The sequence below is a fragment of the Megalopta genalis genome, chromosome 8, assembly GCF_051020955.1.
Source record: "Megalopta genalis isolate 19385.01 chromosome 8, iyMegGena1_principal, whole genome shotgun sequence".
NCBI lineage: Eukaryota > Metazoa > Arthropoda > Insecta > Hymenoptera > Halictidae > Megalopta > Megalopta genalis.
Genome location: NC_135020.1, coordinates 13,717,004 through 13,736,380, shown reverse-complemented (window position 1 = coordinate 13,736,380; position 19,377 = coordinate 13,717,004). Strand labels below are relative to the sequence as shown.

Below are 19,377 nucleotides of genomic sequence, written 5' to 3'. Positions count from 1 at the left end.
AATAAAGATACCGCGGCGACGGTATTACACGCGATTATGCAAATAATCGCGGCCAATCCGCGCGATAACGACGACCATAATTCTGCGGGGCGCGACGAAGCGAAGAAGTCGCGGCGACTTCGGCGCGCGTTCTACCGTGCTTCGTGGCACGTTCTCGTCTCGGAACGTTCTTCCTTTTCTTCATGCGACATGGCTGACGTAGCGGATTGGCACGTTTTCTAATTACCGATACCCACGAGACGAGAATTATAGGCACAATAACGTTGGCTGCTTGATAGAACACTAGTGCGTAAACAAACAAACAAACAAACAAAAAATACACTCTCTGGTCACGATCTCTTCCACGCTGCGCCGTGGAAGATCTGTCCCGTAAAATGGATCACGACCGGCCGTAGATGCGCGTGGATTTTGCTTGTCTCGTTATCGTTATGGTTATCGTTTCGTTTCGTTTCGTTTCGTTTCGTTTCGTTACGTTACGTTCAGGCACGGTAGCGTCGCGCGTTCACGGAATCAGTTCTGCTTCGTCCACACTGCTGACAAAACAACAAGACCCCGGGTAACGTTACTGTTGATCCGTGGAGAGATATGACGCGATATGAACGGACGAGATATGTTTGACGAGCAAGGCGAAGAGGACCGTCAATTCAAACGGAACCCGCGACACGGTTATATTCTTTTGACGAACTTTCTGGCCGGTTTTCAGTTCGACTCTGGATTAACGTTTTGTACCGTTCTTACCGCGGTATACAGAGGGAAAGACAATTTGTTGTTTCTAAATACTGAACACTTCAACTTGAGAACGTCTGCTTCAGTCGTATTTGTGTATCGTTCGTTCGATTATTATGTTATTCGTTCGATTATAATATTATTCGCTCGATTTCAGTATTATTCGTTCGATTATAATATTATTCGTTCGATTATAATATTATTCGTTCGGTTATAATATTATTTGTTACAATATTATTATACGGTTATAATATTATTTGTATAATATTATTTGTTCGGTTATAATATTATTCGTTCAATTATAATATTATTCTTTCGATTATAATATTATTCGTTCGATTATAATATTATTCGTTACAATATTATTATACGGTTATAATATTATTTGTATAATATTATTTGTTCGGTTATGATATTTGTATAATATTATTTGTTCGGTTATAATATTATTTGTATAATATTATTTGTTCGGTTATAATATTATTCGTTCAATTATAATATTATTCTCTCTCTCTCTCGCTCTCTCTCTCTCTCTCTCTCTCTCTCTCTCTTTTGATTATAATATTATTCGTTCAATTAAAGTATTATTCGTTCGATTACAATATTATTCGTTCGATTATAATATTATTTGCTCAATTAAAGTATTATTCGTTCGATTACAATATTATTCGTTCGATTATAATATTATTTGCTCAATTAAAGTATTATTCGTTCGATTACAATATTATTCGTTCGATTATAATATTATTTGCTCAATTAAAGTATTATTCGTTCGATTACAATATTATTCGTTCGATTATAATATTATTTGCTCAATTAAAGTATAATTCGTTCAATTAAAGTATTATTCGTTCGATTAAAGTATTATTCGTTCGATTATAATATTATTTGTTCAATTAAAGTATTATTCGTTCAATTAAAGTATTATTCGTTCGATTAAAGTATTATTCGTTCGATTATAATATTATTTGTTCAATTAAAGTATTATTTGTTCGATTGAAGTATTATTCGTTCAATTATAATAATATTCTCGTTCCATTATAATATTATTTGTTCAATTAAAGTATTATTTGTTCGATTGAAGTATTATTCTCTTTTGATTATAATATTATTCGTTCAATTAAAGTATTATTTGTTCGATTACAGCATTATTCGTTCGATTAAAGTATTATTCGTTTAATTATACTATTATTGAGTTCGCACTGAAGTTTTAACCGGTTTTTTCGGTGAACGAATGGATCGTGCTACGCCTTAACCCCTTGCATCACGATTTATTTCACAGTTACGTTGATTAGCACTTCTTCGTTCTTAATCATATTCCTAATAAAACGAGACAATTTTTGTTTCTTGCGCGTCGTCCAACTTTTCATTCGAAATTTTGCTAATAAAACAATGTTTTACCGATACAGTGTGAAATGGCTAACATTCATATTTAGCGAACTGTTATAGTGCAAGGGGTTAATAATAAGCAGATTCTCTTCCATCGATCTGGCAATAATTATTGAACATTTTTGTTTTGTAACGTGTACTAGACCGTTGTTCCAGAAATGAAAAGAACGTAATAATTGATATCTTTCCTCCATTTGTAATGCGAAATCGATACCGCTGTCTCTCCAAACACACGTCACGAATGTTATTTACCTCGCATTACTTGTTTCTTTATGAAACTCGTACATCCAAATCGCACGCAAATAGCACTGGTCGATGCTCATGCTCAGTTTTCTTTTAATAGCAAAGTTATTCACTAGCCTTTGTTATGCGTGCACAATACTCGAGCGATATTTACAGAGAATTTAATCAAACCTTTTGCACTTACGTAATAATACGCGGCAGAACCTGTCATCTGCGAACGAATAAAGGGACACGTGTGTTCGGATAAAGAAAAAAAATGTTTACGCGATACGTGTCACTTTTTAAAAGCTGTCAAAATATATTATTGACATGTCACATGTTTAATACATCGCGTATTAACGTTTAAATACATATTGATCCCTTGTCGACTTGGCTATGAAATCACAGAAATTTTTCAACGAACACAGAATTTTGCACTGAGTCGACGTAATCGGACCTTTTTTGGTCGAAACGAATTAGTGAACTGTGCGGATCTCTATGCTTTCTGCTCACGTGGTTCGACATTTAGAATAAAGAATACGGTAATGTCTCCCTAACTGACGCTCAGATTCTGCACAAAAATGGACAATTTGGGAAGAGGAGAAGACGATTGTTCGAGCCTCGCGGCTCGTTTTTATAGTTGTTGACAATCGGAGACGTGCCGCGAGACTCGAATAATCGTATCGCCTCTTCCTAAATTGTCCATATTTATAGACAATCTGAGCGTCAATTAGAGAGACATTACTGTAAAGAGAAAACTTCTTTCACGTTGACTGAAAATATGTTTTCAGTGAAAATGAAATAAAAGTATAATTAGAATTGATCAATGTCGGTATTTCCTTGCATTTTGCATAAACATCTTCGGTCGAATTGTTACTGTAATATCTCCCTAATTAACGTTCAGATGACAGACAATTTGGGAAGAGGAGATACGATTATTCGAGCCTTGCGGCTCGTTTTTATAGTTGTTGACAATCGGAGACGTGCCGCGAGACTCGAATAATCGTATCGCCTCTTCCTAAATTGTCCATATTTATGGGCAATCTGAGCGTCAATTAGAGAGACATTACTGTAAAGAGAAAACTTCTTTCACGCTGACTGAAAATATGTTTTCAGTGAAAATGAAATAAAAGTATAATTAGAATTGATCAATGTCGGTATTTCTTTGTATTTTGCATAAACATCTTCGGTCGAATTGTTACTGTAATATCTCCCTAATTAACGCTCAGATGACAGACAATTTGGGAAGAGGAGATACGATTACTCGAGCCTTGCGACCCGTTTTTATAGTTGTTGACAATCGGCGACTATAAAAACGAGCCGCAAGGCTCGAATAATCCTATCTTCTTTCCCCAAATTGTCCATTTCTGCGTACAATCTTAGCGTCAATTAGGGAGAATTTACTGTACTTTGTTCGAACTGTATTTATGAAAGCATCAGTGGCCCGCAAAAGTGTTCTCATGCATTCCAAGACGCGATAATCTTTTTGAAACTGCCCTAAATCGCTTGAATTTCTTTTAGACGATGGAAAAATAAAAAATCTCACGCGTTTCGTAACTTTCTTTTCATCCGAGCCTGTGATGAAAATTTAATAAATGCGCTTTGTATGCGTGCTGAAAATTTCATCCAAAACGTTGTTGCGACTCGCGAACAATTAAAGATCGCGAAAATCGCACTTTTGTCACGATTTGTTAACACTTTTGACCAAGAATTGTAAGAAATCTGTAGCTTTTGAAATCATTCAACGTCTGCAGCTTAATTCTCTGTTAATTGATTTCCATAGAATTCTCAGTGCGCGTGTAAGTTATCGAGATCTATTAAACTCACTTTTTAAGTGTTCGTTATAGACTTAGAATCAAATAAAAATGTTGAAAAACGTGTTTTTTGTTTCCTTTTGATGTCACAAATAAGAGCAAAATTTAAAAAAAATAGTATTTCAGTTATTTTCTAGTAGACTAGAAAATATAATTATATATATAACTATAATATATATATAATAATATATATTATATTATATAATATAATGTAATATAATAATAAATAATATATAATATTATAATATATAATATAATAATAAATAATATATAATATAATATATATTATAATATAATAATAAATAATATATAATATATATCATGTAAGAAAAAAAGAAAATCAAGCAATTCAGTCCAGTTAAAAAGAAATTGTTGCGTTTTGAAAGACACACATAAACACGTTTATGGGCCATTGTTGTTATCGTTCTCGCTTTTAACGAGCGAGACTAGAGCCTTTTGTTTAATTGACTCGAATCGCGTTTGTACGAGCACTTCGAAGTGTCGACGAGCCGAACGACATTTTCCGTTTAATTACCGATGTTATTATCGTCTGTGATGCTCCTCCCAGGCCGCACTCGACATTCAAGAGAACTCAAAATCGACCGAATTCCAAGGCGTGTGAGCTTGGACAGAATCGATATCCCACCCTTCCGCTTCATCTTCTTCTTCTTCTTTTTCTATTCTGCTGCTATGCCGATTTGCACTTGTTGCGTCGCAACTGCATGACACACTGCCTCTCTCTCTCTCTCTCTCTCTCTCTCTCTCTCTCTCTCTCTCTCTGTCTCTCTGTACGCTTCCGAATCTATCTTCAGCGATCTTAGACATCCGCGCGAACGCTTTTTCCTTCTCGGCTGTTCTCTGTAATCTGTGGAAGCTCTGGCTCTTAAGTAATCGTACACATCCAGCTCACGTTTCTCTCTCCCTTTGATGTCTCTGTGCTGTACACATTTTACTTGGCGCAATTAATGGCTAATGCTAACACCGGTGCATGCACGGCTTGGTGAATTAGTTGTCGGAGAGGAAGTCAGGCGAGGATGGTTAATCGTGTTGTTTCGCAGTGTGGTGGATCCCTCGCAGCGCGAGAACCTTGGAATTATCGTCCAGTACAAGGTGAAAGTGAAGCTCTGCCTTGGGGCGCTCGCGGGGTAAGTCGGATTATTAAACTGAGTGTTCAAAGTCGGTGGACAAGAGGCGCGGCGCGAACTCGTAACGCCTGGCTGTGTTACGCGACGCTAATAAACCAAAACATGACCTTAGACTTCGTAAGCCTCGTGCTAGACTTGCCGTTCCGCAATCTCATTTCCAGGTCATCGACCCCGTGTCGTCATCGTTCGGGCGCATATGCTCGCTACCGGTTCGACGCGTTGCGTCCGGCGAACAAGATTTCCTTTGTTATTATCGAGAAGCAAACAACGTGATATAATATTTTAGAGAATTCGGTCAATTCTTTCCTGTGTTGTTCTTCGGCTTGTGAACGGAAATCGATGATTTGGGGAGAGAAGATACGATTATTCGAATAGAACGATGTCGCAGAAATGTTTGTTCACGTGGGGTATTCCATTCGATTGAATTTTACTATTTTTTTAATGTGATATTTTTACGCGATCATAGCACACTTCATTGACTCTCTCACGTTCCAAAAATAGTCACGTGCAAAAATAGTTGCACGAAATATCCTCTGGTTATACATATTTCAATTATTATTGTTGTACAAAAGTGATATCTTATTAAATGATATCTTTGTTCAGTTAAATAAATCGTATAATAATAAGAATGATTATTATTATTTCTGTAAATGTTAAATTATTATTATTTCCGTAAACTTTAATACGATCAACTATATAAGGTTGAAACAAATTTTTTTAAAGAAGTAGTAATTATAATTCTTATTATTATACGATTTATTTAATTGGATAAAAAGATATCATTTACTTTTTTCCTCAAAATCAATTCAACTAAGAAATTAACGATTTTATATTGCAATTTATCATTGCAGTTCTGCTTAGAAATCGTAAATCTTTATCCGAAAAATGTCTTCGCATATTAAAAAGGTCTATTTTAAAGGAATACTCCATCATTTATAAATTGTATTTGTTTATAAAAAGATACTATTGATATGTTGTGAACAATCTAAGTAGTTTTCAGTAAGTAATTGAAACTAGTGATTAAAACTAAGTAGTTGAATTGATTTTAACGAAATATTAAACGATATCTTTATCCAATTGAATAAATCGTATAATCTCGTTATGAAATCGTTAATTTCTTAATTGAATTGATTTTGTCGAAACATTAAACGATATCTTTATCCAATTAAATAAATCGTATAATCTCGTTAGAAAATCGTTAATTTCTTCCTTGAATTGATTTTGACGATATATTAAATGATATCTTCATTCAATTAAATCAATCACATAATATCCTTACAAAATCGTTAATTTCTTAGATTTCAAAACAAAATCTTAATCTCAAATAATTGATCGAATTAAACCGTAAAACAATAATAATTGAAATATGTATAACCAGAATATATTTCGTTTAACAATTTCCGAAGAACGCGAGAAAATCAATTAATCAAAAACAAGTAAAACTAAAAGCATCGTTAAAAATATAGTGAAATACAATCGAATGGAACGCCACGTGCACAAACATTTCTGCGATATCGTTCCATTCGACTCGTATTTCGATTATATTCGTAGCATCCTCGAGAGCTGATCACAACTCAACGGAACACGCACAGAAGAATTGCAAAGCTCCGTACAGTTTAACGGCCGCTCGTGAAACCGCTCTAGTTCAAAAGCCTCCCTAGCGACCTTAGAGCGAAGCCAGAAATATTAACGCGATCAGCCATCAAATGTTTACGAGTTCGCTTGTGCCCCGTCGATCGACGGTCGAACGAACGGCGATCCTGTTGTTTAAGCGAACGTTGCACCGGTGGTCTCTCTCTGTCTCGTTAACAGTGAATTAGTGGCGGAGCTGCCGTTCATATTGATGCACCCTAAACCGGAAGAAGAGGAACCGGCGCCATCGACGGCGCGGCCGAGCCCGACGCAGAAGGCGGACAGCGGCGAAATACCGCTCGACACGAACCTCATTCAGCTGGACACGTACGTGATCAATACATATTTAAGTACGGTAGCCGATCTATTCCCGTCAGTCAAGGAACGTTTCGATCGTGCCGACAAGGATGACGTCCGCGCGGACGACGCGTCCCTTGTCCGACCGACGGACGATGATCCACCGGCATTCGAAAATTATCCACTTCAAAAATTACCGACTTAATTATCCCTTAGCGCTCCACGCGTTTCTCGAGTACTATCTACCGGCAACTCCGGCACGTTTTTGGAGCAAAGCGCCCGAGATAAAGGAAGTCTTATTTCGAGCGGAAAAGATTACACGTCTTTTTGAATGCGTTTGTTTTTATTCATTCTATGCTGCTAAGTATAAAAATGGGCAAAAAATGTTTCAATCGTAACGGTATCTACTTAACATTGTGCGAGGTCGGTGCATCGACATCGCGAATTGCGACCGAAATTTCCAAGCAGCAATTGCATCCTCATCGAAATGGGTAAATTCACTATTAATGATATTCTTCACAATTCTTAAATAAATATATCCCTCGTGTTCTTTGACGCGATTTATCATAAAATTAGAATTGCGAATCGTCCGTTGAATTCTGTTTGGATACGGAATTATCGAAACAAAAATATCTTTTGCGCGAGTTTGCCCGAATTTTTTTATCGTTAATCTTCGCTGGAATCGGCTCAATTGATAATTAAATTAAATTAAAAATTAGTAAATATTCTTCGGACGTCCTAAAATAAAGTTGAACGGTGTTTTTCTGAAAAATATCACTACCAGCGACTCAGGTACATTTTTGGAGCAAAGCGCCCGAGATGAAGGAAGTCTTATTTTGGGCGGTAAAGATTAGACGTCCCTGCGAAAGCGTTCGATTTTATTAATTTTATGCTGCTAAGTATAAAAATGGGCAAAAAATGTTTCGATCGTAATGGTATCTACTTAACATTGTGCGAGGTCGGTGCATCGACATCGCGAATTGCGACCGAAATTTCCAAGCAGCAATTGCATCCTCATCGAAATGGGTAAATTCACTATTAACGATATTCTTCACAATTCTTAAATAAATATATCCCTCGTGTTCTTTGACGCGATTTATTATAAAATTAGCATTGCGAATCGTCCGTTGAATTCTGTTCGGATACGGAATTATCGAAACAAAAATATCTTTTGCGCGAGTTTGCCGGAATTTTTTTATTGTTAATCTTCACTGGAATCGGCTCAATTGGTAATTAAATTAAATTAAAAATTAGTAAATATTCTTCGGACGTTCTAAAATAAAGTTGGACAGTGTTTTTCTGAAAAATATCACTACCAGCGACTCAGGTACATTTTTGGAGCAAAGCGCCCGAGATAAAGGAAGTCTTATTTTGAGCGGAAAAGATTACAAGTCCTTGTGAAAGCGTTTGATTTTATTCATTCTATGTTGCTAAGTATAAAAACGGGCAAAAAATGTTTTAATCGTAATGGTACACACGCTAAGCACGTTTTCACTACAAATAAAAATTGCCAACGTCGAACGAAAACATAGCATCTTCGGTGTAATCATGCTAAGAACATTAGGCTCCACAGCTAAGTCTTCGAATTTACGGAACAAATGACGGATGTCTCCATAGCGGAGCCAACGGAGCGCTAAGGGTTAACCTTTTAGGTACGGCTGAATTCTGCGCGAGGCTATTTCTCTGGACGGCAGAGAGTCTGATGTGTACTGTACAGAGTCTGATACTGTATATGCATGGTGTCCCAAAAATGTCTCGCAATCCGAAAGTTGCGGGTTCCTCAGGCCATTTGAAGCAACTTTTTCCTTTACAAAAATTTTCTCCGAGGCACCGTTAACGAGTTATTAATGAAAAACAGTGACCAATGAGAAGCGAGCTCAGCTAGCGCGAGGCGATCGAGCCAATGAGCGGAACTGGGCTTCGTGCGCTGGTTCGCTAGGCCGCCTCGCGTCAGCCGTACTCGATTCTTATTGGTCACTGTTTTTCGTTAATAACTCGTTAACGGTGCCTCGGAGAAAATTTTTGTAAAGGAAGAAGTTGCTTCAAATGATCCGAGGGACCCGCCATTTCCGGATTGCGAGACATTTTTGTGACACCCTGTAGACTGTTGTAAATCGATGCGAAGACAAAAGAAGTGTGAAACAATGCATATGAAGACGATTATTTGATTCAAACGATGAGCGAGTGAGCTACTAGAGCCACTATAATGGCGCGTCGTTCAGAGAGATGACATCCGCGAAAGCCACTATAGTGGCGTGTCGTTGTGAAAGATGACATCCGCGAAAGCCGCTACAGTGGCGCGTCGGGCCTAAAAGGTTAAAGACTGGTTTCCTTGCAGCCTAAATCCCGCTCGCCGCGCACGATACAAAGGTCGCGAAATTTTAAACTCCCGTTCCCCGTTGTGGTTGCAGGGAAGCGGACGGCGACGACGACATCATCTTCGAGGATTTCGCGCGGCTCAGGCTGAAAGGCGAGACGGAGGCCTGACCAAGTCGTGCCGGTACGATCGACCTGTACGAAACAGCGAAACGTCCAATGTTCCAGAACGCTGCGTCGCCGATCAAGTTGATTTCATAAGATACCTCGATCCTACGAGAGGGGGGGGGGGGGATGGGAAGATCGTGCCGCGCGAGCCACGAAACGATACTCTCGAGACGGAGCGTGTTAGACTCTTTGTCAAGCTAATGTTTTACGGTCTCTCGATGATCTTCCTAATCAGGACTAAGGGCGTCGAACCGCCGCAACGGTCGACCATAGAAATTAGTTGGACGTGTAAGCTGCCCGAATCGACCGGCGATCTAGGATCCATTTACGAGCGGAGAACTTGTTTATTAGCGTCTCGACGAGATCGAAGAGTAGGCGACCGATAGAACAACGTGTTAGACGTTGGAACGCCGAGAGAAGTGCGAGGACTCGCTCGCAGAAAAATCTTAATGTCAAGGTTAAATTTCGGTACCGGCGATCGAGGAGCTTAAAGACAGCGTAGCTTTCTCCCGGCTGGATCCTAGACACGTTCGGTGGTTTTCGACAGTCCAACCAATTCGCCGTCGACTTAACAAAGAGCTTGTTGATACGTTGCGCCCGGACAGCTACCGTGAGAACGGCGTCGCCCGCGGAGCGTCGCGAGAAACGAGATCGAGCATATCTCGAGCGGAGCCGATCGCTGCGTGTCACGAGTAGCGTTGACAGGAAATTGATGGCGCGAGGGGAATTCCTTCGCTTGCCCTTCCTCCCCGCCCCTCCACGCCCCCTGCGCCTCATGCCAAGCAAACGCCAACGAACCGAAGTTGGAATAATAAAGTGGATGCGTACAGCGTCGCTGGATCGTCGCGTGACGATGCATAGGACAGCTTTTTGCCCACGACGCGTCCCCTCGCCACTTCGCTGTCTCTCTCAGCGATCCTCCGGTAGGAGCGGCAGGGAGGGGGGAAAGTGCGCGACGACGATTCGAGGAGCCCCACGCGCCATCAATTTCCTGGCAACACCGGTCACGAAGCTGTTCGTCCGGAGGGCAGCGAAAGCGTGCTCCGGAGATCACGAAACTCGTCGCTCCAAGAGGCCGCGAGCGTGTGCTAAAGACGCGCGTGTACACGGTTCCTATTTCATGGGTGCGCGTGAGATCGGAGCATCCGTATTTCACTTCGCGGTTGATATTTTCTGTGTACGGGGTGTAAGGAAATTATTGCACGAGAGAGAAATGACGGGTAGCTGAGGTGATTTGAAGAAAGTTTTTCCTTTGCGAAAATGCGATCCGCGGCTTCGTTTGCGAGTTACTGATGGAAAACGGTGACCAATGAGAGGCGAGATTAGCTGGCGCGGGGCGGCTGAGTTAACGAGTAGGCGGAGCCTAGTTCCGCTCAGATCTCGCCTCTCGTTGGACACTGTTTTCCGTTGATAACTAGTAAACGGAGCCGCGGATTGCATTTTCGCTAAGGAAAAAGTTACTCCAAATGATGCGAGGTACCCCTGATTTCTCGCTTGTACCATAATTTTGAGATACCCTATATGTACACATTGTATATGTACGATTCGTGTGTACAGTGATTCACAAAGGTGTTCGTACACCTTTTAAAACGTAATAACTTTTTTAAAACTGGACTAAGTGACTTGAATTTTTTCTAGAACTAGAACTAAACAGTGACCAAAATGTTTTTTAAAAATTTTGCTATTATTTGGAATGACAAAAAGAAAATAGAGTAACTTTTTTATTTGAGCCTTATAACGAAAATTTGAAACATGTATTTCGTAGATAGCAAAAATCGCAGTTTTGTCACGATTTTGATCAAAAATTGTAAAAAGTCTGCAGTTTTAAAAATCTTTGAAAGCCTGTAGCTCGATTTTCGCTTAACCGATTTCAATCAAGTTCCCAGCACGCATATAAGTCACCGAGACCTACGAGAGGCATTTTTTCAATTTTCGTTACAAGGTCAAATGAAAAAGTTAGAAAAAACAAGAGTTTTTTATTTTCTTCTGTCATTCCAAATAATGGTAAAATTTAAAGAAGACCTTTCGATCATTGTCTAGTATATACTAGTATACTAGTAGTAGTATATACTAGTATACTAGTAGTAGTATACACTAGTATACTATTAGTAGTATATACTAGTATACTATTAGTAGTATACACTAGTATACTATTAGTAGTATAGACTAGTATACTATTAGTAGTATATACTAGTATACTATTAGTAGTATATACTAGTATACTATTAGTAGTATATACTAGTATACTATTAGTAGTACATACTAATATACTAGCAGTAGTATTAGTAGTATATACTAGTATACTAGTATATAGTATACTAGTTAATAGTATACTAGTTAATAGTATACTAGTACATAGTATACTAGTTAATAGTATACTAGTATATAGTATACTAGTATATAGTATACTAGTATATAGTATAGTAGTATATAGTATACTAGTATATAGTATACTAGTAGTAGTATATAGTATACTAGTATATAGTATACTAGTAGTAGTATATAGTATACTAGTATATAGTATACTAGTAGTAGTATATACTAGTATGCTAGTCCCTCTGCCATCTAAAAAAGAAATTCAAGTCCAGTCTCAAAAAAGTTATTGCGTTGTAAAAAAGGTGTGCGAACACTTTCGTCCGCAATTGTACGTGCACGACGAGCACGCAGGTCTCTAATTGCACGGATAAACCGAGAATTCTACGTACCGCGGTACGAGAACGTTCAAACGACGGGGGACAGAGAGCGCCGGCGATCTCCGGTTGATCACATTTTTATCCGAAACAGCGAGACGGTAACACGCTTTAGAATGGTACTAATTGTTGCACAAAAAGAAACGGAATATCCCCGTAGCGGAATCGACGAACGTCGCTCTACGGAGCAGCATTTTGTAGGCGACGCGCGGCGGGGCGCCTTCACGCTCCGGCGCGTTCTTTCGTGGCATGTAACGAGGCATCAAAGACTGATACACACCGTTGACAGAGAATAACCGAAACGAAACAAAGAGAACACATAGCCAATAACATATTTATCGTAAACTCTCCATCAACCACGAACAACGGATTCGCGGTTTCGAAGATGAAATCTCGTCGGTGGAGGAGATTATTTTCAGGGGCGGGGAGGGAGGGAGGGACGAGAAGCGCAAAGTCTCTTGAGATACGGGACTATAAACCGACAGTCGTTTCTGTAACTTTAATTAACATGGCCAGTATAGGACGTAAATACGGCCCAGCGTTACAACGCTGATCCGTGTGGTGAATCAATCCTGTCAACCTGTAGAGACGCTTTTACCAGTCGTTCGCTGATCACTCCAGGAAAAAAGAGAAGGCGTCCGTCTTCGTAGGGCCAGATTATTTATTTGTTCTCCTAGGATCGTTGTAGCCTGTTTCGTTGTAGACCCTTCGGTCGTGCTCCGGACGAAGAGGTGTACGCGTTTCGTGCGCGTGCCCTTTCGTTCGTCGATCGCGATCCTCGAGGACCGGAGTCGGGGCGCGGGTTCTATTCAAATTACCTATCGGCGGGTCCTCGAGAGAACGAAGCGACGCAAATTTAAACGAAACGAACTCCGCGCGGTACCGATAGCCGTTTTCCTCGTGTATAGCGGCGCATTTAGCGATAGCTAAATCGCCGATAGCGGCGGCCGTGGCGCGGCGTGCCCCACGGTCGCGAGAAAAGCCTGTCGCGAGAAACCCGACACGAATTTATGGCTGGAATCCGATCCTTGCGACCAAAAAAAAAAAACGTTTGCGAGTCCTCGACCGGCGAAGAGCGCGGACCGGAGCGCTTCGCGGAGACGACATTTGCCGGAGCAAACGGCGTCCCATCGATCCTAGACGGACGATGATTGTGCATTCAATGTTTTCGAACACGCGGTCGAAGTTCGCGCCTCGGGTCAGGAGAAGCGTGCGTCTTTTGTATCAATCTCGAACGTCGAGCAACGCGAGCGTCGCGTTGCTTTCCGCGTATGCTCGCGGAACAACAAATTCAACGAATCCTACTTAAACGTTATATTATATGAATGTACACACACGTATACACACACGAACGCGCGCGCGCACACACACATACGAACACGGACACATATGTATGTATGTATATGTATAGATGTACGTAAACGACGTTGTGTCACGATGCTTAAACGACGACTTTAAGCGAGGCTGGTTATAAAAAACAATGTTTAGGTAAACAAATTCAAGCGGTTTTAGCTTTTACACGTTTATACCGAGGTCAGGAAGGCAAATTGGGTTTTTGCTAATCGTACAACTTTTCTATTCCCTTTTTTATTGTATCGCACATTTTGTACCGAACCAGATATCATAGTGCCATCGTTATTACTTGTTGGACGTTCTTTTGACCGAGGGGATTATCCAGGGACAGGGGGCGACGATACACCGGTCCGGTTTATCGCGATATTTCGTGTGAAACCACGCCGTCAGCTTTGCATCGACCGTTCCACGGCGGGTCTCATGAGTTCTTCTGAATCGTTTCAAGTTTCTGTTCGCGTAGCGGTTCTCTTGTCGAGAGAGGCAGACAGAGAGAGGGGGGGGGGAGAGTGTGTGCGTGAGAGAGAGAGAGAGAGAGAGAGAGAGAGAGAGGCGGCGAGCGAGACGAATAACAGAACAATTCCGAGCGCAAGACGAGAGAAAGGGATCATTCCAGGTGTATGCGATTGATGTGTAACGCCTTTAAGAACAAACGTGGATAAACAGTTGTCCCTAAGTGGCGGATCAGCTTCGTCGAGTCGCCTTTAACCAGTTAGCTGTGGCGCCTCTTTTTCAATTTTCGCGCACCTATACGTGTCGTCGCTAGAATCAAGCGACGACGAGTATACTCGTCGAACACAGATCAAGTGTCGCTGTTAAAATATTGGATCGAAAAGACGGTTTTATTTGATAAAATTAACCATTTTATTACTAATGTTTACTTATTCATTTAACATTAACATATACTACGTATGTATAATAGACTAGTACTAAAAGCATATAAAAGTTAAAAATTCAAATTGCTGCTGAAAAAATGGTATTTCAGCGAAGCAAGGTACAATACAATACAATATCGTGAATTATTCGCATAATTGTTCATACTATTTATTCGTTTGTTTTATTCCGACCTGGCCTCAAAGTATTCTGAACATTTTGAAATTAGAAAATACGTTTCTGTTTTCGCCAAAGTTACAATTTAAATAGCCAAAATGGTCGCTAGTTTAGACGCACGACGAATATACTCGTCGAGACGCAAAATAATGCCACTTCTCCATGACGAGTAAACTCGTCAAACACGGCTAACTGGTCAATTAATTTACGAATGCGATTTTCCAGCGTACATCCTCGGGCAGAGATGTTTTTTCTTATTTTTTTAATTAACGTCGCAGGCAACGAACTCGATTTCTCTTTTATTCGTCGCAAGCCACAAATACGAATCGACTCTGCGAATTACTTGACTACGACCAGTCACAGAGATCCGCGACTTGGGAACGCTCTCTGTACGATATCGTACCAGCACGAACCGAACGTTAAGGCGTCCGCTGTCAATTACAAAACAACTTTAGCGAGACTAGCAACAGTTGGCGATGTACCAGTGGCGACAGCGTGCGCGTTAAATTGAAGCAACCTCTGCTTCGTGTCCAAGAGCGTGACTTTACGATTAGCGAAGCCGAGCGCTTGCCGAAGAGGCGAGAGACGACCGAGTGGCTCAAAACCGAAAAGACCCAGCCTGGCATTGTTTTGAAGTTTTAAGAGACCTCGGCGGAGCTTCGCGGCGGCCCGTCGCCGTCGCGCTTTCTGTTGCGCGCGGATATCGAACGAAAAAAAGTCAATTGAACAGACCAAACGAAACCGATAGGACTTTGTCATTCTCTTCGCTTTTGAACCACTCGAGGGAGGGGTGGGGCCGGGGGACGCGCAACGACCGGAGGGGCACAGGGAACGTCGACCGTGCCCCCGGCGTTTCAACGAGCGCGTTACATTGTACATACAAGAGGGAGCCAATGGAGGATAGTATTTTTTATCGACTTAGCATTTACAGACGTGTATTTAGGAGAGACTATTATCGATCATACCAAAGCCAGCATCTCTCTCTTCGATGTTTCATAGAACGGCGATGTTTCCGGACGATCGGAGGGGGCAGGTGCGCGCTCGTCGCGCTTTAAACGACATAGTTATTCAGGATCGGAGAGTCCACCGTGAATGTCCAGTTAGTATTTAAAAACTAGGCGAATCCCGTGGCGCGACGCTGTCCGCGCGGTTGTACAGTAATGTCTCTCTCTAATCGACGCTCAGATTGTCCACAAAGATGGACGATCTTGGAAGAGAAGGTACAATTGTTCGAGCCTTGTGACTCGTTTTTCTTTATGGTTATCGATTGTTAACAACTATTGGGCCGGGGAATAAGTTCGTAGCGTTTTTATATTTTCTTTTATTTCGCAACGATCTTTTGCTGCTTGACGAAGTGTACAATATTTATTCGATAGTGCTCTTTTCGCTCTACATAACTGTGCTAATCGTCTTTTTGAGTAATTCAATTTTTTATTACTTTTTTAAAATTATTTTACAACTTTTCGACACCTTCTCGAAAATGTTGCTTTTTACCTCCGGGATATTCCATTTCTAAGCCTCAAAAGTAATAACAAAATAAAATTACTCAAAAAGACGATTAACACAGTTCTGTAGAGCAGAAAGAGCTCTGTCGAATGAATATCATACACCTTGTCAAACAGCAAATAATCGTTGTAAAATGAAAGCTACGAACATATTCCCCAACGCAATAAAACGAGCCGCAAGGCTCGAATAATCGTATCTCCACTTCCCAAATCGTTCATTTCTGCGCGCGATCTGAGCGTCAACTAGGGAGACATTACTGTAACATCGTTCGAGCCGAGGAACGGAAGAGACTCGGGCCGCGCGTTGTCTCTTGTCTGACGCGTGGGATCATCTCGGGGGGCTAACTTGTTCCGCGGTCCCCGTAGGCGCGAGTCCAAGCTTAGGGGCTCGGGGCGAGCAGAGGGAGTATCAGAGGAGGGTATATTTTATATCCGAGCGCGCGGGTGCGCGCGAATATTTTTTGTATGATACCGAACTCGACGGACTCGAAGAGGAACTTTGGCGGATCTTGAACGGATAGGAGCTGGACTTGGAGCGTGGGCAACCGATTGCGCCGAGATCCGGCGTGCTAATCGTGCTGTGGGAGTCAACGATGGGTGCTGTTCAACGCGCGTTCGTGCCGCGTTTCGACGAGTGCGTCGACCAATTGATCGCGATGCGGAGGGGCGCCGAACGTTTCTCGCGTCCGACGATCCAGCCGGCGCTGTCCTTGAGATTCTCCGGGCTCGAGAGAGTCCTTGGGAAGCGATCGTTGGATCCCGACGATGTTCCGTTGAAATTGTCTACGCCCCCGACAACCACGGCGGAGGAATTGTAAAGATAAAGAGAAACGCGTACTCGCTGCGAATTGTACATTCTTCGCGTGGCGTCTCACGATCGTGGTCGATCACGCAGGGCATAATTAGCTAGTTAAGATTACGCGAGCCGGCGAGAAAGGAAAATGATTCAACAAAACTGTTTCGTCCAGCAATTAATGTATATGTAGTCACAGTATTCGATTTCGCGAGCGAACGTGTCTGCAGTGTAGGGTTAAATTCGGATCGGGGCGAGGGGGGAGTCGCGCGAACCAAGGCGCCCGGCAGAGTGCTATTGTCACGTGGAAATTACGCATCGAGCGGTTTAATTTATTCGCCACGGTTTCGTGAGAAGAGGGAGAAAAGCGGAGAGCGAGCGTGAGAGAAAGAGAGCGAGAGAGAGAGGGGGGAGGAAAGTGTCGTCGAAACTACCGAATAATTCATTTTTGTATGAGAACGAGAGGACACGCGAAAGAGACAAACGTATTAAGTAAGACAGTGTATAAAAGAGAAATGAAAGAAGAGAGTAAATAGCGAGATACGTAATATATTATAATGTACATGTAAAAATTGTGTATTCTCATATAATAATAGCTGTAATAATTTAATAAATCCTGTATATCGGACGCTCTATCGGTATTCCTCGTTTTCCGTGCTCGTTGCGATATCGTCGTATGTTATTTGCGTGTTGCGAACAGGTTACGAGAAATTTCCGACCTCGGTAAATACTTCTCTCATTAATTCGCGTGAATTTTCGGCTCGCGGCTCGGCCACGGTTAATCCGCTTTCGACTGATTCTCGGTCGCTGACACGTGCGAGCAACAAGTATTTGACTCTGTGCCAAATGGATTTACCGGCATTCAGACCTTCGCGGTGTCGATGCTCCGTGCATCGTAGCTTGTGCAACAAGCTCCACCATCGGTTCGCATTCGATACCGGAGCCTTTATTAACCCTCTGCACTCGAACGGTCCCCTCGCACCAGAAACAAGGTTGCTGGTAACTATTGTAATTTCAAGATTCCAAATTTTTGTTTTTATAAGACCTGTACCAATGTAATCTAAAAAAAAAAATGCGAAATTTTGTTGAAATACAGTAATTATCCCTGACGTTATTTTATTTTACAGTGTATTTGAGGCGGTGTTTATTATTTCACGAATAAATGCGTTTGAGTCGATGATAGATGATAGTAGGGAACGGATTTCTTAATCGTTTTAATAAGTTCAAATTGATACATCGATATTTTTAATTTCTTTTAATCTCTTCAACTTGATTATTAGACGGATCTTTGTGCAAACTCTCATTTTCATGAATTGTTTTACAAAAATCTGAAGAAACAGATGCTTTACGTCAGCTAAAAACCTTCTACTGATGAATTTAAAATAATGAAACAATATTAATTTTCATTAATATTCACGTTTTATTGCATTTTACAATCTAGCATATACAGGGTGTGCCATAATGTTAACACTCGGAAAGAGATGATTCCTGGCGTCATTTCAAGCAACTCTTTCCTTAGCAAAAATGCAATCCGTGGCTTCGTTTACGAGTTATTAACGAAAAACAGTGACCAATGAGAGGCGAGCTCGCCCAGCGCCAGGCGACCGAGCCAATCAGCGAAACTGAGAGGTTCGACCGCTCGGCCGGCTCGCGCCAGCTGATCTCGTCTCTCATTGGTCACCGTTTTTCGCTAATAACTGGTAAACAAAGCCTCGTAGAAAAATTCTGTAAAGGAAAAAGTTACTTGAAATGACCTCAGAAACGCATAAAGATGCACAGTCTAGTCATTATAAACAAAGATCGTATTCAGATTAATAAAATCCTGCACACGATTCGACGATTCGTTCCATACTTCTCAGAGCTAAAAGTTTATCATCGTGGCGAAAAGAAGGCAACATAAAAAAAAGATTCAGAGGATCTTCGTCCGATCGTTCCCATTGAATCACACGTATTTTCGGTATCAATCAAACGCGAATCACCGTGTGAAAGAGGTCACGGGGAAAAATATTCTCGCGACTGTTCGGATGCCGGCCTCGTAAGTCGCAATCAATTAAACCGCAGAGCGTATTCATCGCAGGGGATGATCGCTCGGAACACAGAGACGTTCGCGAATTTTTCGCATCCACTGTCCGTGAATACCCGTATGGGAACGGGAACACGTTGCTTTGTTGAATGCACGATAAATTCTCGTCGGAATATGAACGCGTCGGGACGCTGCACCACTCATTATTCGCGTCAAGAATTTCTGTTCGATGATAAACGACACGTCGCAGGTGTTAC

The 19,377-nt window shown here is 41.3% G+C and overlaps 1 protein-coding gene across 6 annotated transcripts in view; it reads left to right on the top strand.

Annotated features, from left to right (window-relative positions):
• krz (beta-arrestin protein kurtz) overlaps positions 1–18,206 on the top strand; it is a 101,478-nt gene extending 83,272 nt beyond the window's left edge. For all 6 annotated transcript variants that reach the window (XM_033465337.2, XM_076524175.1, XM_033465336.2 and 3 more), the window contains 3 exons: positions 5,210–5,296; positions 7,109–7,255; positions 9,637–18,206. In XM_033465337.2, the coding sequence (XP_033321228.1) occupies positions 5,210–5,296; positions 7,109–7,255; positions 9,637–9,712 (310 nt within the window). In that variant the 3' untranslated portion in view covers positions 9,713–18,206. The remainder of the gene's footprint in view (positions 1–5,209; positions 5,297–7,108; positions 7,256–9,636) is intronic.
• The last annotated feature ends 1,171 nt before the right edge of the window (positions 18,207–19,377 follow it).